At 38.1% G+C, this 24,284-nt stretch overlaps 1 protein-coding gene across 7 annotated transcripts in view; it reads left to right on the top strand.

The window, feature by feature from the left end:
* Positions 1–24,284, top strand: part of phf14 (PHD finger protein 14) — a 132,683-nt gene that overhangs the window by 35,076 nt on the left and 73,323 nt on the right. For all 7 annotated transcript variants that reach the window (XM_085148943.1, XM_085148942.1, XM_085148945.1 and 4 more), the window contains exons 11-13: positions 2,226–2,321; positions 20,182–20,288; positions 22,699–22,830. In XM_085148943.1, coding sequence (XP_085005069.1) covers positions 2,226–2,321; positions 20,182–20,288; positions 22,699–22,830 — 335 coding nt within the window. The remainder of the gene's footprint in view (positions 1–2,225; positions 2,322–20,181; positions 20,289–22,698; positions 22,831–24,284) is intronic.

The following is a 24,284-nucleotide window of genomic DNA, read 5'->3' as shown; positions in this document are numbered from 1 at the left end:
CTTTTGAGCTTCTGAAATTGAGGGACTTTGCATAAAAAAGGCTGTGATTCTTTAACACTTAATGTAGTACTGTAGTAAAATGTAGAATTTCTATACTCCACTCACATGTTGACTGATTGTAAAATCCTCAGTGGAAGTTTGAACCTGGGATGGATACACCGATGTACATGGAATGATGGTGGAGTGACATCTGATTTCAAGTTTAGAAAGAACAAAGCTGACATTGCTGTTCATATTGACAGCTCACACGGGCCCATTTCATTAATATATGCAGGTTTTCTCATGGAGAAAGTGATGTTGTTGTGGTAGCAAAAAACTGAATATACTGAATAGTGTCCAAGCAACACACCAAAAAAGGTTCATCTTTCCAAAAGGTTTGCTTGAAGGAAACATTCAAATGAATGTGGTGAAAAAATGTAGTGATATTATCAAAGCAGCGTTTTCAGTCTTCTTTCTTTCTTTCTTTTAACCCCTCAGCTGTAAAAGCTGTACTAAAAATCTCGTTGAATTTCAGTGACCTTGACCTCAAGGTCAGAAGTCGTTTCTGAAAATCTTGTGAATGTGATATTGCAAGAAGGAATTCACCTAGGATTCACATTCGTGCTATGTTAGCGCATCTACTAAAAATCTCAGTCGAGTTTGAATCAAGGTCAGAGGTTATCTGACGTTTTCTAAAAATAAATCTTGTGAATACGATAACTCAAGAATTAAGGCACCCAGCGTGTTTATGCCGACTACTAGGAGGCTGAGGGGAGTCAACAGTGGATACCAGCATTTGTAAACTTGAACTTCAGTTGTACAAATCTTTCAACACATTTTAGAGCATTTTAATGGATTTTAAAGCTTTGTTGTGCCATGAGAGAAGGTTGAATTTAGGAGTTCTCTGTGTGCAGCCTTCATGTTTCTCTTCAGACATATGACCTCTGCAGTAAGCCTGCCACTCCGTCTGTCAGCACGAGGAAGGGAATACAATGGCAGAGTAGAAGTCAGAGTTAATGTTGCATTCAGTCGTCTGCCATGCATGTTAAGCGTTATTAATGGCGTGTGTATTGCTAATTGCACTGCCTGAGTTGCTGTCAGATGGCTTGGGCTTTGGAGAAAATACCATTACAAGTTAAGCTTTGACTAATGGACACTAGTGGAGAACAGTACAGCGTTAACCTCGACAAAGAGGTTACCAGTTGCAGATCATACGCAGTGATAATGTGAAACGGTTTCAGTTGTTTATATTTGAGTGCAAAATTGATGTTCACGTGCCACAGATAATTAGCATGGCCATTGTGCACATATCACCAAAGGTCTGGCTAACAGCTCTTCAGGAAACACCTCCATGGGGAAGAAATTCAATTGTATGCTTGTCAAACTGTTATCGTTCACTTTTTACATAATGGGAACATGTGAGCTACTGGACTTCTTTAAGTTTTGCGAAGACATTTTACTTTTCATTCAAGAGACCTCTTCAGTTCCTAGGTATTTAAACCATAGAGGGGGTTGTCTCTTAAGAACATTGCTTAACATGGTGTATTGAGCTCCTGGCCAAACTTGTAAATGGCCTGGATAACATGAAAGGATGCACAGGACAGCTCTTTCTTGCCCTTTTACTCCCAGTCACATGCGTGGCAGTACCTAATTAGTTTCTAGGTGAATTGTTTAGTTAGGTTGATAACCTTTAAAAAAAAAAAAAAAAAAAACAATAGAAATGATGATTACTCTTTAGGTTACTGATGGATGGAAGATCGAATGTTTTACATTCCCTAGTTTGAGACGAATAAGAGACAAGTTGGTCTGTTTTTGAAATTTGAAAAAATTAATTTGACCGTAGTTAGGTTAGCCTCGTACCACAACCTGTTCTTTTTATGTGCGCCTTTTCTATACTGTGCCTTCCTCCTGTTTGTAGCTCTCATGTTGTTATATGTTTCTCAAGTTTGTTAAATATTCCTGCTGTCTTACTATTTATATTTTCTACCTGAACAGTTGGAGTGAAGCAATTTCGTTGTACATGTACAGTGACAATAAAAAAGGATTCTATTCTATTGCTGACCCAGCTAACACACAGGTTGAGACCGATGTTTATATTGTTGTTTCATCCTTGTGAATGGTAAATGCTTATGGATTCAACTTTTTTCCTGTTACTCAGGACAGTTATTCTTTAGGTTTATTAGAAGAAAAAGTATCACGTGTTATATGATCAGGGCCACAGTTTGTTTCCATTTGTCTCCCTCCAGCTCTGTGAGTTTCTGGAGGAACTGCTGAATGCAAATGGAAAGCTGCGAAGTGAAGGCCAAGCCATGTGGAGTCTGCTCAGCGGCATCCTGGGCCAGGTACGTTTGTTCAGCCATTGTTGTTTTCCAACACTTGTATTAGCTGTTGTTTAAACAAAGTCTCAGGAAGCGTCTTGTTAATAATTTACTCTTTTGATTGAAGTATTGATTTAGATGAGTTATGGGTTATCCATATCATACTTGTATTCAAACTCATAAGTTGTTTTGATTTTATTTGAATTAAAAACAGGAACATGAAACAATTTCTTAACCCATAAAAATGAGCTTTAACAATATAGCACAATACAAAACAATACTTACGCTCTGAAAGACTATGGAGGTTTTCTTTTCTTTTCAATGTGGCAGTTGTGTCTTAATTGTGGGTAAGTGTCCAAAAACCTCAGACTGTCAGCATATTTTTTTCAGGGTCATGCCAACCAATTGGATGGCGCACCAAAGCTTTCTCCTTCCTGAGTGATATCCAGCTTTACATGCAACAGTAGAAGTTTTCATTTATTATCCTTGATTTATCCAAGTAAAAATTCTCATTGAAATTAAAATCCCTTTTCCAAGGGAGACCTGGGAGAAAGGTGCAACAAATACAACACATAACAATATAACAAGTAAAAAACCAAATATAAGTGAATAATATGCAATAGCAGATTGTTTTTAATGTTGCTCTTGAAACAATCCATGGCTCCTTGGTCTTGCTCGTTTAAAATGGATAATAATTATTTCTGACAATTCAGTCCCTTATGATTACCGTATTTTTTGCACCACAAGGCGCACCGGACTATAAGGCGCATTAAGCGAAGCAAAACAGTCAGATAAGTCAAACTTTACTCAACTCATTCTTCTTGGTTCCTCCACTTCCATACCATTGATTCATTAACCCTTCAAGACCTACCATAGAACCAAGTCCGCCAGAGCTTATCTTTACATTTTTACATGCTGTGGTGCCATTTTCGGGAGCATTACAAGTTGCTATACATCAATACAACCATCATAGTCCAAATTTTAATAATATGTATGCATTAAGTGCAAAGTAGCTACATAAATTGCAAAAAAGAGAGATTTATAGATAGAAGTCAACCAACGGGAAAGTCTGATATACAGTGATTGCCCATTTAGCAGCAGCATAGAGAGATCAGTGATGTACATGATTTCCACAGCAGTCTTTAGTGGATGTTTTTCTTTTGTGAAATTTTTTTACACTTTTTTATTGAGAAGGTCTCCTCCACAAGGGCTCAAATCTCTCCTTGTGCTCATGACCTCTCAGTCTCTGTTTCCTGCTCTGCTGTCTTTGACAGGTTTGAGCCTGTGACTCTGTCCTTTTTAAAGGAGACTGTTGGTCATCTTAAGCCTGCAGGGTCTCCAAATGATGCTGTCCCTCCTCGACTTTCAAAAGAGGTGTTACCTACAGTTGGTCCTTTGGTTCTTGAGCTGGTAAACCATAGTCTGATGTCAGGTGTTGTCCCTAAAGATGCAGTAGTCAAACCCCTAATTAAAAAACCTGCTCTTGATCCTACGGTTCTTGCAAATTACAGGCCTATCTCCAAACGACCTTTTCTTTCCAAAATTCTTGAAAAGGTAGTTTACAGCCAAATAACGGCCTTCCTGGAAAAGCAAAATGTGTTAGAGGTTTTCCAGTCTGGTTTTAAACCCTTTCATAGCACTGAATCAGCCCTTAAAAGTTTTTAATGACATATTCTTAGCGACTGATGCTGGGGACTGTGTTGTTCTTGTGCTTTTAGATTTGACAGCTGCGTTTGATACCGTGGATTATGCCACTTTATTCTCTCGTTTGGAGCACTGGGTGGGCATTAGGGGCACAGCACTGGAGTGGTTCAGGTCCTACTTGGCGGGGAAAACTTTTTGTGTCAGGCTCGGTGACTATGTGTCGTCCTCCGCTCACCTCTTGTGTGGTGTCCCACAGGGCTCAGTTCTAGGCCCCCTCCTCTTCTCTTTATATCTGCTTCCTCTTGGTTCTGTACTGAGAAAACACGGCATTCCTTTCCACTTGTATGCTGATGACTGTCAGATCTATGTCCCTCTAAAGAAAAAGGGCAGATACCTTACACAGCCATTACTTCAGTGTCTCGATGACATTGAGGCTTGGATGTCTGTTAATGTTTTAAAATTCAATGATAAAAAGACGAGGTGATGGTTTTTGGTAGCCCCACTGAGACCCCCAATGTGTATGTAGATTCCCTGGCCCAGTATGTTAAGCCAACTGTCACAAACCTGGGGGTCAAAGTGGACTGTGATCTGAAGTTTAATGATCAAATTAAGGCAGTGGTAAAATCAAGCTTCTTTCACCTCAGGCAGCTGCAAAAATAAAGCCAATTCTTTCACGGCAGCACTTTGAGACAGTGATCCACGCCTTTGTTAGCACTCGGCTGGATTACTGTAATGCACTTTATATTCGGGTCAGCGCATCATATATTAGTCATCTACAGAGGGTGCAAAATGCCGCAGCTCGTCTTTTAACTGGCACTCGAAAGTTTGAGCACATTTCCCCTGTTTTAGCTTCACTTCACTGGCTGCCCATTTCTTTTAGGATTCATTTTAAAATTCTTTTATTTGCTTTTAAAGCTCTCCATGGCCTCGCCCCATCTTATCTCTCTGAGCTGCTATAGCCTCATACACCCACCCGCTCTCTCAGGTCAGCTGATCAGCTGCTCCTGAAGATACCCAGGACTGAGCGTAAACTTAGAGGAGATCGTGCTTTTGAGATGTTGGTTTTTATTTTTATTTCAGTTGTTTTTAGGTGATTCGATGCTGTTTTATCTTGTTTTTGTTTTAATATAGGGCTGTTTTAATTTTATGTTTTATGTGTTTTATTTATTTATTTTGCTGTTTCTGTACAGCACTTTGTTCCTGTGCTGGGTATTTTAAAGTGCTTTATAAATAAAATTGGATAGCATTAAAATCAAAATTAATTTATTTGTCCTATGGCAGTTTGCGTAGGATCCACTTCCCAGCGACTATGAATTGGATAAGCAGTTAAGAACATTAGTGGACGTAAAATAAATGTTTTTGATTATAATTTGGAATCACAAAAAATATTAAAGCTGTAAAAAATACAACAAAAAAAAAACCTTTCAGCTTTTACGAACAAGCCATTACAACTACACTCACTGGCTGTTTCGTTAGCTACACGCCCCTGGTGCTGGTCTATTGGATCAAGACTTGGTTGATGCTGTTTGAATAGAGTGAACTGACTGTCATGTTCAAAGAACCATTTTGAGATGATTTAAGACTTGGCATCACCTTTTCCTGCTTTTCCTTTTTTTGTTGGACTATCCTCTGTAAACCATAGAGGTGCTTGTCTGGGAAAATTCCCTTATATCTGAACAACCAGTCATTTAAATGGCCTTTGTTCCCTATTCTGACCCTTGGTTTGAATCTCAGTAGGCTGTTTTGACCGTGTCTACTGAACTGTTGCCATATAATTGGCTGGTTAGACTGTAGTGTTCAACAGTCATACCTAATAAAGTGGCCAGTGTAGTTGTAAATACAACTTTTCAACATTTTAATAATCTCTGCAACAGGATTTGATCATTTTCTTTCCTGCACATGATATCAAAGCGAATCTCTATGAATCTCAGACTGTCAGACAAACCATAATTTGAAAATATTCCTATGGTCAGTGGGTTTAACTGAGAAAACTTACAAACTGAAAGTGATATTTAAATTCCTTGCTGTCTTTCTCTTTAAGCATCTAATCTGCTGACAACAAGTAATTGTGACAATACTACTACGTGCAACATATACAGCCAGTCTCTAGCCACATAGACATAATGTGGTTATCTGAAACAGTTGTGTCCATTTTATTCAAAATTGCAGATCAACACACCAGTGCCTGCCCCGCTGTATTTTTACTGGATTAATTCTCAGATTATGAGTGTGCATCGGTTTTGTTGGAAAACATAATTACACACCAATCTATGTATATTTGTAAGTGTCCATGCTGCCTGTGCCTCCACCCAGCAAGGGGACAACGATACCCCATCACCTTTTTAAGGCTGAGGAGTAAAACCTTAAGTTTCCAGCAACTTATAAGGCATTTTAGAAACCTTTTTTTCTAAATGTTCCACGATTACTGTGTCCCCATTAAAAATTAAGACTTCTGGACATGCATAATATTTTACAAGACAGCACGATAGTACTACAGCTTCATAAATATAGCTTTGTAAAATAAAAGTAGCAAAAATAAATGTGCATTCACAGTGTGCTTCTGTTTCCACTTCTGCTTCGGGCCAGTGTTTTTAGAAGTTATCTCACCACACCGCTACCATCGTCTTGTGCGTGTCCTTCGCTACGTCCAAGAAATTCCTCTGTGGTCTTCCCCTTTTACAGCTCTAGTATCAGCATTCTTTTTCCATTATATCCACCATCCCTCTTGTGCACTTGTGCTCCTTTTGTGCTCTTCTCTTCAAACCATCTCAGCCTTGCCTCTCTTCGTCCTCCAAACTGTTCAGATCGAGCTGTCTGTCTGATGTCCACTCATTTCCAATTCTTTCTAGTCTGATCACTTCTAATAAAATTCTTAGAAACTTCAGCTCTGCCACTTCCAGGTGGGCCTCGCATATTTCTGTCAGGGCCACGTGTCCAAATCATACATCCACAAAACACGTCTCACTAAGTTGTAAACCATGATATTCTCTTTAGCTGCTATCCTTCTCTCTTGTGGGGCTGTCAGTTGCTTTGTATGGTTGACCCCAGATATTTAAACTCATCTGCTATCACTGCCTCTGCTCCTTGCATCTTTACTCTTACAACTAGGGATGCAACGATACCAATTTTTTCAAACCGATACGATACCGATACTTGGATCTGAGTACTTGCCGATACAGAGTACAAAAACCGATACTTCTACCACACAACACACACAAATACAATGAATTGGAAGACAGGTTTTATTTTATTCTCTGCCGATAAAAAATAAAATCTTAATAAAAATGACCACAAAAAAACTTCAAGTGAAAAATAAGCACTTCTGTTAAATTATTGCAGAGTCTCCACATTGTAATTTAACAAAATATCACTGAACTATTGGCACAGTCTCGAGCTTTCAGAATAATAATAAATAAACACTTCTGTTTATTTATTATATTTCATATCGCGGCTTGAGTATGCTGAGAAGACGGTGCAATCCTATGTTTTCCACGACTGGCATTGGCTGGTCATCCAGAGCGATAAAATGAGTCGAGCCTCTGTTATTTTAACTGCCCGTGGATTTTCTCTTGACATTTTTCATCGCTTTTCCAAAACCTGAGTTAAAGTTGGCTGTTCCGGTCCACACTGCTGACATTTTATTTAGCCTAGCTACAGCAGCCTCCAGTTTCTCTTTTTTATCTGAAGCCGCCAGTCTGACTCGCCCAACCCTGTGCCTGTTTAGCGCGGGATGTCCCCCTAGTGGCCAATCTAAAAAACTACAACAGAAATGACAAACCACCCTCTGATTAATGAAATAAGTTGGTATCGGTTCATGGTATCGGTTAACTTTTACGAGTATGAGTACACACACATTTTACAGTATCGGCCCTATCGGTATTGTGTCCAGTATACCAGTATCGGTATCGGTGCATCCCTACTTACAACTATCTCCCACTCATTTAAACACATGCATTCTGTCTTTCACTCCTCTTCCTCAGCACATACCTCCACCTTTCTAGGCTCTTTTCCATCCATGTACTGTCAGTACTTTTAAAGCTCTAGCTTTCATCACGTTAACTTGCTGCAGCTCAATCTGTCTTCTAGTCAGTCGCCTACATTATATGTAGGCGATCCTTACTTGGTGTCCAGTTAAGCGTGCAGCTGATAAAAAGCCTTTTCCTTTGCTTTTGCCACCCCTCTCTCTATGGTGTACTAAAAATGAATTACTCAGTAATTAGGATTACTTACAGTGTAATTAAATAGGGCAAGAAATACTGAACATATAAAGGCTAATTTAATCATGGAGCCCTGCTCTCAAAATCTGATGTAGATTGTAACACTGTCTGTGAAGCTGGGTTTAAGAAAGAAGTGCTTTAAGTTTGAATTTTGAGAACATGTGTGGCGCTGTCTTCTGTCTGTACGTTACGTCATGTGGTTGGTTGTAGGGGTGGGTTTTGATAAGCGATTCATCGATTAAAATCGATTCTGGCTTGGATAACGTGAAATCGATTCATTAAAATCCTGAATCGATTTTTTAATATAAATTTATTTTGCCCGAAACGCCAGAATCTCTGGTGAAATCTCACAAAATTTCAACAACCACCAAACAGCTAAGACAGTAAATGAGAGCAGTAAAACACAGCGCGGACTCGCGGATCAGAATCAGTCAGATGTGACTTTCTCACCCAACCGCACGGTCGGGGCTGAAAGCCGACAGCTCGCTCATTCTGATCTGTCAGCGGGTCAGAATCACGCCCTTTATGCGCTGACTCTAAAGCTGTTAGTTTGATCTCTCTCCAAACAATATTGACCGAACCAGCAGCAAAAGAAGATCCAAACTACGCTTCACATAAACATCGTCATGAATTCACTCTGACTTTCCCTGTTTTGCTTCGACCACGATGCACAGCTCTCTCTCTCTCTCTCTGTACTGTTTTCTGCATTATTCGCTTGCTTGTTACGCACAAGTCTACCGTTGTTTACAGGCTGTCAGCCGCTGTTTTTTTTCCGTTTACATACTTCTGAAAAGAAAACCTAATTTCTGCCATTCAATACTGAACAAATTTAAACTTTTTTTAAAATTATGCAAAATGCAAAACGCAGTGTCTCTAATAAAACCGCTGTAACTTCAGAGGTAATGTTCATATGTTGATTAATGGTTTTCTTTTGTTTTTAAACTACTGCAGAATATTTTTATAAAATCCAGGCCAGGAAAATCACCTTCATGTTTTTCTGTGTTTTATCTTCAGCTACTTTGACACAAAGGCATCTGCTTTGATGCTCACACCTTTGATAAAGTCTTGCATGTGTCAGCTTCCTTTTTATAGATACAAAAATATTAGAGATGGACCGATCCGATATTACGTATCGGTATCGGTCCGATACTGACCCAAATTACTGGATCGGATATCGGCGAGAAATAAAAAAATGTAATCCGATCCATTAAATATCAAAAAAGCACCTCACAAAACTTGCTACATGGCGTAACTCGGCTCATAACCGTAGCACGTAGCAGCAGTGTGCATCACGTGATAGAGCCCCTGTGTGTATTTGTAGCCTTGCTAGCAAACCAGCATTTCATCTATGAGGACGTTTTCCCAGAGAGAAGTAAAGCAAGTGTGTAAGTTCATCTCTGAATGTCTGTAAAGCGTTCCCACGCTTAACAACCATACCTGGAGCGACTGCCTCTCTCTCTCTCCTGCTGCTTCAATCGTGAAACAGCTTAATGATCAGCTGATCGGCTTTTCTGTCGCGAGTCCGTCTCCTTAGTTTTTGGCCCACTTCTCACCAGAAAGAGGAAACCAGCGGCTGAACAACAGCAGCACGTTTAAGCTTGATAAGCTGTTGTTAGAATTTATTTAATATTACTTTCTACACCAGGATCTTTTTCTAGGTAGCTGACGGCTGGTAATTGTGCAGGGGCGGATCTAGCAAAGTTTAGCCAGAGGGGCCGATAGGGCATGAACAGGGAAAAGGGGGCACAAAGACATACTTTTCTTTCTTATTCTCATTTAAAATGTCTAGCTTTTAATAAATAATTATCTGAATCTCACACCCAAAGTTTTAATCTTGTGTAAAATATATAGAAGTCCATTACTGTATATAGTAACTGTTAAGTCTAATATACCCTAGTAAGCTATAGTACTTTTTCCTTTGGGAAGATACCATCTGTGCAGTCTGCAATTCTGTTGAAGAAAGATGTTGAATCTATTTAATTATTCTTGAAAAATAATTTATTTTTGTGCATTTTCCCCCTGCATCAAATTAAATTTGATTACATCGATTAAGCATCATGAGGTGGAGGGTGGTTCCCTATTTTTTATTTTTTTTGCTAGGAGTTTGCAACCCTATTAGTTAGGTTGCTTAAAATTTCTTCTAAGTACTCTTTAAAATACCAGAATAGGGAGGATGGAGCAGGTTTAACTTTATTAGATTGATCAGTGTTGCTGAACTATGACATATTTTGGACGCAGTGTATTTTTTACATACAGGTATAACAGAATAGCTTTAGTGTTGTTATTTATTTAAACTTGAGTATAAACTTATACAAAATGCAGCAAGATATTAAAAAAAACGTTTTGTTGATTAAAAAACACACTATATCGGATTCATATCGGTATCGGCAGATATCCAAATTTATGATATCGGTATCGGTATCGGACATAAAAAAGTGGTATCGTGCCATCTCTAAAAAATATGTAAATGTACTGATCTGAATTATAATATTTCTGACTGTCAAATTTCCAAGATTCAAATCAAATTGAATCAAATCGAATCGAATTTAATCGAATTGTGGCTCGAATCGATTCGGGACCTTGTGAATCAGAATCGAATCGATTCTAGAAATCAGTGACGATACCCAGCCCTAGTTGGTTGCAGCTAATAGACTGACATTAGTTTATCTTAGCTAACTACTGACAGAATCGATAACTCTGAGGAAAATAACGACACTAAACCTAAAAATCAGTTTAAGAGGATCGCTCCATGGTGTAATTTAGCTTCTTATATGTAGTGTTTCACGTCATGTTTAAGATTTCCTACAGAGCAATTTCTGTCTCTGTTCCTGTAAAACACCTGGATGTTATCGCAAGATTAACTCACCCCAAAAAGAAAAGCGTAATTAATGTAAAATGGGGAAATATTGTTTGTTTTTCCTGAAATTACGATAAAATTTATTTAAGTATGTCATAATTAAAATTACTTACAGTGTACTTAAAGTTATTTGCAGTGTAATGTGTGTCTTTTCTTGTAAAGTATCTGTAAGTATCCATAAGTACCTCCAAATTACATTTAATTACAGGGTAATTGTGCCCTTAGTTGCTCGTATTATAAAGTCACCCCTGATGCTGAATTGAAGTGGAAGAAAATCACAATATATCAGAAACTCGCTAAGAAGACGCTGAAATGACAGTTGTGCCAAATGTCTGAGATTTGGTTCTTATTAGGTGCACTTTTATGATTAATACTGGTCGCTGAATAGCTTATTCAGCTCTCGTTGTGAAGGGAAAATTAGCTGGACCGTAGTGCAGTGGATATTGGATCGGTTGATCATAAGGTTAACAGACAGCCTTTAGTTCTGATATCCACACCTCTGAAAAGGCTCCAGAGAAACCTCACCACTACTACTCTTCGTGTGAAGAAAGTCACAAGTATTAAAATCACATGTGGTTTTAGTTAAATGTTTAGACAATGAAATGAAGAGCTGGGTGTGATCTGCAGTGAAGTAAAGCTAATTTTAGCCTCATCAGTTGTGTACCTTTTATATGTTAAACAATATCAAAAGATCAGATCAGAAATTAGAAAATGCCACTAATTCTTTACACGAATTTATTGAGGAAAATGAATATCACATCACTGTAATGCTGGGATGGTGGAGCCACTCAGGATTCAGGATTTTATGTATATAGTTGAAGTAGCAGGTAGATCCATTAAAAGCTTTATTAGCCGTGTGGTCGTGGAGAGTATGAGCTGAGCAGATAAGTTGTCAAATGATGTTAATATGGTGGCGAGGCAGCAGAATGTACAAGAACTTGCAAGAGTGGCAGTGAATCTGCAATGACCACCATAAATCACCAATTATGAACATGCACTGTTTAAGTAGCAACATCAGTCACAGCAGTGAATGCCTTTGTGTCATCTATCTGCCACATTTTCATCTCCTATTTGTCATCCTTCTGTGCATTTGCAGAAATGGATGTCCCCAACTGGGACTGTCATCATTCTTCCACTACACAGTCAGTGCTTTTGTTCTTGACGCCTCTAGAAGTTTAGCACTCCTGGCAACTTCATAAGAAAAACATCAGAAGTCATATTCCTGGAGTGCTATGATTAGCGTTTAGATTAAATTACTTTTTTAAGTTACCCATGTGGAGACTGTAGTTCTGCAATTAAGACAAACTAAAAGTGTTATCAATAGTCTTAGGTCATCTTTACAAATGACGTAACTAAGCATATGGATTTGACCTCTTGTTGTCACTAAGTGCAGTTATTTTCAATCTTTTCAAGATTAAAAAGATGCACAGCTACTTAGCATTGGGCGATATATCGAATATACTTGATGTATTACGTGTTTTTCCACTACAATGGTTAAAATTAGGGGTGCAACGATACACAAAATTCTCGGTTTGGTTCGGTTCGATACTTTGGTGTCACGGTTCGATATTTTTTCGATACAAAAAAATGTTCATGCAGTACAGTTTTTAAATTTAATGTTGCTGAAACAAAGTAATAAAAAATAAATCTATCTGATCGAGAAATCACTCATCTTTGAAAAAGAGAGTTTATTACAGAGAAATGGCTCTTTCCAAAATAAAAGCTATACTATACGCTTCTTCTGGGCTATATTCTCAGCAGCATATTAAACATATCAGGTCCCCATAAGGAGAATCATGTGCTAACGGCTGTCTAAATGACTCGGGTAAAGTTTGTAGCATGCGTGCTTGTTGTTTTTGTCTGCTTCCACTTGTCTTTGCACGAGGATGATGTCGGAGTAAATGTGCAGTCATATTCGTTGTGCTCCCACTAGTGCTGTCAGCGTTAATCTGAAATGACGTTAACGCCACAACACGGCAAATCTCCTTTAACGAGCTACCGCGGATCGCCCCGTGCGTGGGGCTGGACAGCCAACACGTTAACGAGCTAACTGCGCTAACGCACTAGTTCCCACCAATGTAATTGAGCATTGCTTGGCACATCCAACATACTGTTTTACTTTAGTCCATGACGCGCTTACCTTCAGGGTCATACGTCACATGAAAACCAAAATAGTTCCAAACGCCAGATCTGAATGAGGGTGGGGGAGGTTCAATTTGCCATGTTGCAACTAGCCTAGCTTCTGTCTCGCTAGCTTGCTCTGCGCTCAGTGAATCTGTGTTCGACTACTCCGCCTAGGCTGCACTGTCGAGCGCAGATCCACTGAGCGCTCAACACAGACAGCACCGTCAGAAGGAAAGTTGATAAAATAAATTAAAAATTTTGTATTGTTTGATACATATGCGTACGGAACCGAAAGCACTGTATCGAACGGTTCAATATCGATACGAGTATCGTTGCACCCCTAGTTAAAATGGCTTTATCTTAACCACCAAGTATAAATTGCTGTGACAATAATAAGCTGTGATATTAATGATTGGAGTGGAACAAATATATAAGTGTCCATTTTGCAAAAGCTTACTGAACTGTTATTTAAATTGTTCAAACTCATTGTTTAAATGTGTACTTTTAAACTTCTTTGTCTGTCTGATGAAGCTTGTTAACCAAACTGCTCTATGTTGTCAGTGGAGACATTTTCTCGTTCTTACACGCTGGCAGACTTTAGTTTTAGTTAAAGAGATGGCCTCAGCAAGCCCTTGTGCTTTGGTCACCTGCCCCTCCCATCTATCAGGTTTCCCTCTGGAGATGCTCCTTCAGCGGTGCAGGCAGAGTGAGAATGCTCAGATTAGAGCTTCCTTGGGGAAAACCTTGTCTGTTTAGCGAGAGACTGAATCCCTGCGAGATAAGTTTTCTAATTAACCTGCGTGGCAGCACTACACCTGAGATGCAGGGGAGACTTGAATGTATCTGCTGCCGCTTTTCACCTACCATACACAACAGGTTCCCTTTTCCCTTCTCTGCTTTGAGGAGACTTGCAAAGGACTGCTTCAGCTAATATTGTTGAAACCAAACCCTCAGGCAAAAACAAAGATGTTCAATAAATGCTCACTGTGCTTTCTGTTGCATCAAGTTAGTGGGTAAAATTGTTCTTCAACTACGATCAAACCTGTTTGTCCAAGTAGAGCACTTGGTGAGCTGTTATTCACTCTTTGTATTTATTCGTTAGTTTCTGATGTTGGTGCGTATGTACGAACCCAGACTTTAACCTTCTGGATTTGTTCAAAATCACGACCCTTTCAGCTTGTTCGTGGCCAAAAGTGTCCACCAACAGATTAGGTCTGTAATTTTTATAATTTTTTATGTTTCAGTTCGTTTCATGAATATAAAATAGTTATTACTTAAATTACATGTTTAACCCTTTAAACACCAGTTTGTTTGTCCACTGTACTAGGTGGAAGACAACCTCAAATCTCACCATTTTATATATTTGCAGTAGGGGTGGGTTTTGATTATTGATTAAAATCGATTCTGGATTGGATAACGTGATATCGATTCATTAAAATCCTGATTCGATTTTTAAATATAAATTTATTTTGCCCGAACCGCCAGAATCTCAGGTTAAACCTCACAAAATTTCTACAACCACCAAACAGCTAAAACAGTAAATGAGAGCAGGAACACAGATTCTGCACAAAGGCGTAAACACAAAACTCGGACCCGACGCATCCGAATCAGTGAGCTGTGGCCTTTCTCACCTGACGGCACGTACACGCGGACACGGACACGCTGTTGCGGCTGAAAGCCGACAGCTCACTGATTTTGAAACGGTGGCAGGTGCTTTGTGTTTCTGCGCTAGATTCTGAAGCTGCAGGTTTTATCTCTCTCCAACCAAAATTGATTGAACCAGCAGAGAAAGAAGATCGAAACTATGATTCAGATTTCGCTTCACATAAACATCGTCAAGAATTTCCTCTTTTGCTGTTTTGTTTCCACCATGATAAATTCACACTTCCGACATGTAATTGATTCACATCAACATTGATTATAATGCATTATTTTTGTGCAGGGAGAGCAAAAACATAAAAACTCCCTCTCAGCTTGTTCGTGGCCAAAAATGGCCACCCCTTCTTTACATTTACAAAATGCTATAAAATTAATATATATTTTAAAAAATTCCACTTTCATTGACTTAATTTTTTAAATTGGCAGCAGTGTTATTCATGAAAATTAAAATTTCATTCAAATTCAGAATTTTAGCCCTTTAAATGCCAGTTAAATCACATAATTGTAATGATTTACATAGGGATAAAAATCATAAAATCTCTATTTTTTTTTCTAAATAATACATGCAAAATGATTTCTTTTCTAACCATGGTGGAGGTTAGATGCATAGCAATAATTAAAAGTATCAATGAGTTTTATGCATCTTTGTTTTTTGTGCAGTGACAGAAAAACAAAAAAATACAAAAAAATGGCCACCTCCTGTTAACGTTCACAAAATGCTATAAAATTAATATATATTAAAACATTTTTCTACTTTCATTGACTTGTTTTTTAAATTAACACTGGTCCTAGTCATGAAAACCAAAATATAATTCATATTCAGAAATTATAGCGTTTGAATACCAGTCAGATTATGTATTATTGCTACGCTTTTGGGGGAAAATAGCAATGAAGTTCACATTTTTTAGCATATGAATGATGAAACCTAATTTCTTTTGATCATCATTGCAGGGCAGTACCAGTAATAGTAACAATTATTTATTTTTACGTTATTAAATTTTTTTTGGATGAATGGCCAAAAAGAAAATCACACATGGTGTGTTAGTGGCCAGAAAGGCAATTTAATGACAAAATAACCACTGAAATGACATAAAAATGATCAAAATTTATATTCCAGTGTGTGTGCTTCTGTGTGCATCCTCATTAGCAGCAAGATTTGCTATTTGCTAGATCCCGAGTTAGTTTTGCGAGATCTCGCAAAAGTCCATCTTAATTTTTTTTTCTCCCATGTCCCCTGCGGGGCTCCGTAGTATTACATTGAAAATGTAAGCTCTCCCTTCTATGGAACGCCAGGACTGCCATAATGAATTAATTAAATACACCATTAAATAATTAATTAAATGTGTCAATAATTAATTAAAATGGGAAATAATTAATTAAATAAATAGTTATGACACATGTAATTAATTAATTATTGACACATTTAATTAATTATTTATGTATTTCACATTTTAATTAATTATTGACACATTTAATTAATTATTTATTGACACATTTAATTAATTATTTATGTATTTCACATTTTAATTAATTATTGACACATTTAATTAATTATTTAATGATATATTTATTTATTTCATTTTGGCAGTCCTGGCGCCTGGCTCTCATCATGAAATAATTTTATCTGTCAACCTCACCCATCAAACGCAGGGGGCGGGGTTAACGCTGCCCATGCAGCTTCTCTAACATTTGATTGGTTGCCGTGCAAAGTAAGTCAAAACAGGTCGATCCTAGATAATCGATTGCTTGTGTAGACTTGGGGCAGCCAGGTATCCCAGAATGCATTTCAAATCACAGGCAGCAATGTTGGTGGTGTAGTTTTAAAATACCCCGTTTTTCTGTCACCAACTACACTTTTAACCGTGTTTTAGCCGCGAATGTCGCGTTGTAATCTTCACATGTCGGGTCAGGTTGTCAACCTTTGCAAACATGTTCTATACATGTTTGCAAAGGTGCTCAGATGTTTTCAGAGATTTCAGTAGCTCTGCTAACAGTCAGCATGCAGAGTGCACCGAGGGGGTTACGTTAACCGGTTTGTTTACATATTCCACTCTCCGTGTTCCACGTGTTGCATTCGCAGATTCTCATTTTCACCGAACGATCGTCTCTTTCCACCTGGTCTTGTGTCTCTGTGCTTCTGTAACATAAAGAACGAGCTGACATTTTTCTCACGAAACCAGCGATCAGCTCAACAGACCCTCAGTTTACCTGCATGCATCCTCCTCCTCACCTGTCAGCTGTTTAACACCTGCTGCTAATTCAAGAAACACGCCCACGTTATCTGGTGATAGTCACAGTTTAACTGGGCAGCCGGTGCTCGATATTACGCAACGTCAGCACATTTTTCTGCACAAGATAAGTAAATATAGTTTTTCCCGAGCGCAGAGCTGCTGGAGCTTGTTTCCCAACAGAGCACTTTATTGGCGAACCCACTTCATCAGCGGCTGATGTCCAATCACCGGCACAGCTTTGAAACCTCAGCTGAGTTTTAGCTCTCAGTGGTTAAACGCTGGACTTAATTCACTCAGGTTCTGTCTGTCGGGTCACGTTTACTTCGCTGTTTTATTTACAACTGAGCAAATCGGTTTGGCTGAGGTTAAAGTTACGTTTCATAACTGCACAGTTTTACAGACGTTTAATGGTTCACTGGCACATGTGTTAGACTGAACCATTCGCTTTTCTTTATCTGGTGTGTTTTGGATTTAACAGTAAATTTTGAGATTAAATTGACTTTTAAAATGTTTTTATACAAAGAGGAAAGAGAAGGCGCATTTCCACCGAGAGGAGCAGAGTTTCCAACTACATGTTCATAATGCAGACTGCAACCTGGACAGAAATATTATATCATCTGTTTTTAATAGGTTTTCTAAGCACCAGCGATCTGTTAGAATTTTTAGAGTTTACTTAACTAAAAATAAATGAGGTTAACATATAATTTGTGTGATTTTTTTCTCTCTCTCTCTTTTTATTTATTTATTTATTTTTTTGCTTTTTCGGTCATGTTATGTTTAACTGTCAAAGGTTTGTTACAAACTATGAAACACATGGTGCAGACTTCTGGATGTTAGAAGAAAACTAATACTGCTAATAAGGCAGGAAGGTGTCCTTTAAAACTAAACATGTTAGTAGGACTTTAGTATTTATATCATAGTTTATGAAATAGCACGTGTATTTCAGTAATAGCCTACTGATTTCAGTGTAGTGGTGAACAGTCACACAGCTCACGTGGGTGTTATCTGTGATACTCCTTAACTATAATTTATCCAGGTTAACTTCAGTTAACTCTGAGCGGCTGGATCGACGGAGGTCAGACAACAATTTTACATGTATGATCTTAAAACAGGACACAGCCATTATCCGTCCTGGCCTCATATCAAATGTGAACGCAGACTGAGTCTATGTTTGACGATTGCTTTATATCTAATCTTCCTCTCAAACATTTAAACAGTCTGCAGCTGAGGGAATACAAACTCAAATTGTCGGAACAGGTTTGCTCGTTTCTTGCGTTCATTTGGTAATTTATTAAATGTATAACTGTTATAACTGCTGAGTCTCTTACGCTGATGAAAATGCAGAAAACACAGATCACGAACACCTGTTCAACCAATCGCTTTCATTCCACTTTGACAAACTGACGCGTTCATCTCTGTTACAGTGTTGCGTTAGACTGCTATATTTTTGTGTTCTTTATGCTGTAGATTTTCACGTCTCTGGAATAGTTGGCAGTACTAAGGATGCTTTTCTGTAAAATCATATTGATATGACCCGTGAATTATTCGTAGATGACAGTTAGATTAGTCAGCTGGGAAACTCTGTGTTACCTCAGAGAGCTGAAGATATCGTGGATATGCTGACCTCGCTCTGTGGTGTACAGGTCCATTTACCCTCATGATTAATATTCACAATAAAAATATTAGCCGAACATCATGAAGTCTGTATGTGTGTCATAGTTTCGAACAACCTTTGTACAGTTAAAGCCAGCAGTTACTACATGAGGAAACACCAACGTTATCTCTTTTATGCGTTTATACACAGGTCACACTGATTACTGAACAAAAACCCAAAGATCAGCTGTTAATCGAATTTATTTGCTCTCTCTCCTCCTTAAACATGTTTTTAATGTTAGTTATAATTCAGAATTATACTGAAACATGTATGACGAACATCAGGAAATAAAACCCTGATAAATATAACCTCAGTAAAAGAAGTCCGTGTCAGCGGGGGTTATTACAGCTGTGTACCGGGGCCTGAGCTTTGTCGGTGGTAATAACAGCTCGTTTGCTTGTGAGGCGAGCGGGTCTATCCACGCTTTGCCGTGAGACTGGGCAGACATCTCCGAAATCATCGAAGCACTTTTGCAAAGAGGCTCTATCTTGAGAAACCGACCAGACACATGAGGATTAAACCACTACATTCTCGGCTAAAAAAATATTAAAACTGTATTTGGTGACACACAAACAGGGTTTTCAAAGTTCAGTTCTGTTAGTTTCCACATGCTGGTTGTTGTGTGCTAAAAACAATGGCCACCAGGCCAAAGCAATGGTTTTGAGTCGATCAGCGTTAACCCCGCCCCCTGCGTTTGATGGGTGAGGTTGACAGATAAAATTATTTCATGATGAGAGCCAGGCGCCAGGACTGCCAAAATGAAATAAATAAATATATCATTAAATAATTAATTAAATGTGTCAATAATTAATTAAAATGTGAAATACATAAATAATTAATTAAATGTGTCAATAATTAATTAATTAAATGTGTCAATAATTAATTAAATGTGTCAATAATTAATTAAAATGTGAAATACATAAATAATTAATTAAATGTGTCAATAATTAATTAATTACATGTGTCATAACTATTTATTTAATTAATTATTTCCCATTTTAATTAATTATTGACACATTTAATTAATTATTTAATGGTGTATTTAATTAATTCATTATGGCAGTCCTGGCGTTCCATACCCTTCTAATAATACTGCCTAAGGGAAACCTCTGAAGTATCTGCTTGCAGGACCCGCTGCAAACAGATACTTGTTGGGCTACAAGTTGACCAACTCCTGGAGTTGAAAAACTGGGGGAAAGAAAATATGAAAAACCATTTCTGTTTTGGGGGTTGTCTCATTATTACCATTCTAGTGCAAATGTTGTTCATTTTCAAAGCATCTGGGAACCCCCTGCTACTTAACTGACTACATCAATATTTCAGAAATAGAACTGACTTGAATACTATGATGAGCTGTGTATTCCTTTTTCAAAGAAAATCTTATTTGTCTTAGTTTTTATAAAATCTACTTTGCAGTGAAGTATAAGTTACTTTTCACGTATATTAAATATTCATAAAACTTTTTGTGTGTGTGTCTTTTTTTCTTTTTTTTTGGTAGAAATTAAATACTCCACCAATCTTGAAGGCCCCAAAAGAAAGGAAGCCCAGCAAGAAGGAAGGAGGCACCCAAGGAAAGGCATCTAGTCTGCCAGCGATCCTCTACAGGTAAACACACAATAGCTTTGAGTCATGATGGAGCAAGAAGGGCAAAGGTTAATGAAACGGTTAAAATGTTAGAACGAAGATTGTGTTTTTATCCGTCATCTTCAGTGCTTTGAAGTAGGAGAATTGATCTGAATCTGATGCATTTAGCTCAAATAAGTATTTGATACTTGTTTTTGTCATTCTGCCTATGGGCAGCGCAGTCATTTTTTATTTTTATTCTTTTTGTTCAGACTTCAAGCTTTAATTCAAGGAGTTAACAAAAGCATTGCATTAATTGGTTTGGAATTGGAGCCATTTTCACTCCTTAGCCATAAAAAGCTAATGAGGTATTGTTGTCAAACTGCCAAGCAGGTGAGCAGGCGGGCAGTGTGGACACCCAAGTTTGCCTCATTCTTGAGTTATCGCATTCACAATCTATAATTTTAAAATTAATATCTACTACTAAAGGTTTTGTATGAGTTTGGATTTCAGCGACCTCGACTTTATGATTAAGATGAGAGGTCAGGTTTTCTGAAAATATTGTGATAACTCCAGAAGGACGTTACCTAGAATTTTCAAACTTGTACCATAGGTACAACTGCTAGGAGACTGAGGGGTAAAACTGGCGGCTGCCATTTTAATTTATTCTCAGTCCATATTTTCAGAGGCTAAAAACGCAACAGTTGTCTGACAAGCAATTTCATGGTCAGATGAGATCTGTTCCCTGATTATCCAGTGACTGATTATGCAAGAAAAACACCTTAAGCCGCTTTCAAGTGTAAGTTGTTCATTTAGTAGCTGTTCCTTGAAAAACCCAGTTTCAGGTCTGAAGACATGTTAATGCAAGTGAAGGAGGACATCTTTCTGTTTTAAACCCAAAATCAAATTTCTATAAAATACCAAAGATAACAGCCTGACAGACTTCTATAATATAAAACTTTTGCACCATCAGTGATTCCCAAAGAGCTTGAGCTGACAACATGGGATATCTCAGTGTGGATGAAGTGTGCCCATGCAATATTTGAGGAAATTGGAGTAGTGCATGTGGAAGTGATGGGTCTAAAAGCTACCTGTAGCTGATAAACAACGTCTGTGAAAGTCTTTAAGAAATGGGAAACAGAAACCTGACATAGGACCCGACAGAAGCATCTGGCCCTTCAGCTGATCCATCAGCTGTTTACTGAAGCCTAATAAGAAAAGGTCTCACTTGATGGGTGTCTGTCAAGAAGCCCTTCTTAACCCTTTAAAACCGGTCAGAGCAGCACGCTCTGTTTTGCGTAACTATTGTTAAATCCCGGTAGCTCTGCAACCACGTGAGCTAGCGCAATAATTTTTTTTGCATATGAAACCGGAGGAGTTGTACTTACATCTTATGCCATCAGCTTGTCCTCGGTCACAGTTTCCTTCCACATATAGCTTTGCAAAAACTGCATAAAAAGCACTTGCAGCAACAAAAACATAATATTCCAGAAACACGCTTTGCCGATCCGATCAGCTGTTTGTAACACTTCCTACGTTGGAATAGACGTCAGCGCGAACTTTTGCATGTTCGCCATTACCTGCCCGAAACCGGAAATGACGTCATTTTCGCAGAAATGTAGTTTTTTTTTACCATATAGCCTCATGAGCCTATACTGGTGTTTTTAAAAGTTATCTTTGACTTTATGACTTTCTGTGTGGTTTCTGGGATGCTTAGGACTCATATTGCACTGCTGGAAATAGTTTATTTTGATGCATATGCTGCTTTTTTGCAAATTTGCACAATAATATTTATTTTCGTTTTTCCTGCAGTGTATAAAAATTGGTGTATTTCAAAAATAAAACTATGAAGACACTCAAAATAAATTTCCTGTGGTGGGAAACTATTTTGTGCAACTTTTTTGTATTTACAGTTTTGAGGGATAAGCCTCTTAAATTTCTCTAACTAGAAATATATGTTAAAAAAACAAAAACATTTTCAATTTTTTTGTAGTTTATTGCACTTTTTTGCAATTTATATAATTACTATGCACTTAATGCAGACATATTATTAAAATCTGGGCTATAATGGTTGTATTGATGTATAGCAACTTGAAATGCTCACAAAAATGGCTCCACAGCATGTAAAAATATAATATAAGCTCTGGCGGACTTGGTTCTATGGTAGGTCTTAAAGGGTTAAGGAAGGGAAATGGGGAAATGAGGTTATACTTAAATAGCATAACTGGACTGAAAATCAGTGGCAATTGGTGTTACGGAGTGATGAATTAAATTGTTTTCAATATGTACAGAGGAGATCAAGAGCGCGATACATCATCTGTAAAACACGGACGCTCTTTCCTGTTGGAATTCATTATACAGTTAGAGAAATTTCGTTATAAAACAAAAAGCAACAACCTTTTCTCATGCTCATTATTTCTCATACTCACTGAAACCTGATGTATTTCTGCAGCTGCGGAATTTGTAAAAAAAACCAGGACCAACATCTGCTTGTACTGTGTGACACATGCAAGCTCTACTACCACCTGGGCTGCCTGGAGCCACCGCTAACACGAATGCCCAAGAAGACCAAGAACAGCTATTGGTAAGTTGGGTTTAAGTGGACCCTGAGGCTCTCCCCTAAACACCATGAAAAGTGATCTAATTTGAGCAGCTGACAGCATCCGTTGTTGTGAGTCATATGAGATAAAACTGGCACAAAACAGTCATTAGTGAGAGTCACACGTCAGCCCCATTTCTCATTTCCTTAAGTGCAATTCAGTTTGTTCAATTTTATTTATATAGCACACAACAACAGCTGCCTCAAGCGGCTTTATATTAAAAAGAAGAGTAAAGATCCTACAATAATTCAGAGAAAGCAGAGTGAACCACAATCATATGACCGCCTATGAACAAGCAGTTTGGCCACAGTGGGAAGGTAAAAACTCCCTTTTAACAGGGAGGAACCTCAAGCAGAACCAGGCTCAGGGAGGGGCGGCCATCTGCAGCGACTGGTTGGGGGTGAGGGGAAGAAGACAGGACAAAGACACGCTGTGGAAAGAGCCAGAGATTTATAATAACCAGAAGCGGCAAATTTACTGAGACTCTTTACTTAAGCAAAAGTACAGAAACCCGTGTTAAAAAATACTAAACTTCTTTACTCAGTTAAAAGTGAAAAAGTAAAAATTAGCTCCTTGAATGACAATTCGACCTATTCTGTTTTTATGCAAAAGTAATTTAATCTTCTGCAGTATTCATATTTTTGTATTTAATTTTTGAATTAATACTACATTAGAATACAAATGTTATTCAAATCTACATTCTAATTTTAATGTACTCATAATGTACTCAGCTTGATTCTATTATATAGAAAACAATGAGTAAAATAATTTAAAAAAATAGCTATTTTCTGTTGCCTACGTTGTAGAGTGTTAGTTTGTCTCCACATCTGAACAGTCAGGGGTTAAAATGACATTCAGCAGGTGGGAAACTCTAACATCGGTTGTAATGGCTCAGCATGGAGAAAAGAAGCACAACTCGCAATAATTTTTAATGTGAGCGGGGCAGATTCTTACTGTCCAGGCAGATGACCTGCTCCTCTTTTTTGATTTACGTAAATGAATTCAACGAGATGTAAGCAGATGTTTCAGAGCTGTCTCGGCTGATTTCCGTTTCCTACACTAACAGGGAACTGTATATTGTGTTTATGCTAGACCAGGGGTAGGCAACTTTTTTGATGACGAGTGCCATCTAAAATTTCCTCAGAAGTCAGTGTGCCATATGATTGCATTAGCAATAAATTTAATAACGCTCTATATTAACAGTTGCTGCGCTGAGCGGACAGCCTGAAGCATTTGAAGGGTCGGAATGTGCAAATTTCAACATTGCTTGAAAAAACTGACAGCTAGCAATGTTTTTTTTAGCCAATTACAAGTTGAATCTGGTAGTTGGGGTTGTTAGCTAAGATACTGTCCTTAAGCGGCACAACTAATGTGTCTATGCGAGCTAATTTGCGATGTGCACCGCATTGTCTGTTCGTAAACACAATCAACTAATCGT

This window comes from Neolamprologus multifasciatus, chromosome 22 (genome assembly GCF_963576455.1).
Source record: "Neolamprologus multifasciatus chromosome 22, fNeoMul1.2, whole genome shotgun sequence".
Lineage (NCBI taxonomy): Eukaryota > Metazoa > Chordata > Actinopteri > Cichliformes > Cichlidae > Neolamprologus > Neolamprologus multifasciatus.
This window is presented reverse-complemented; position numbering and strand designations above follow the sequence as displayed.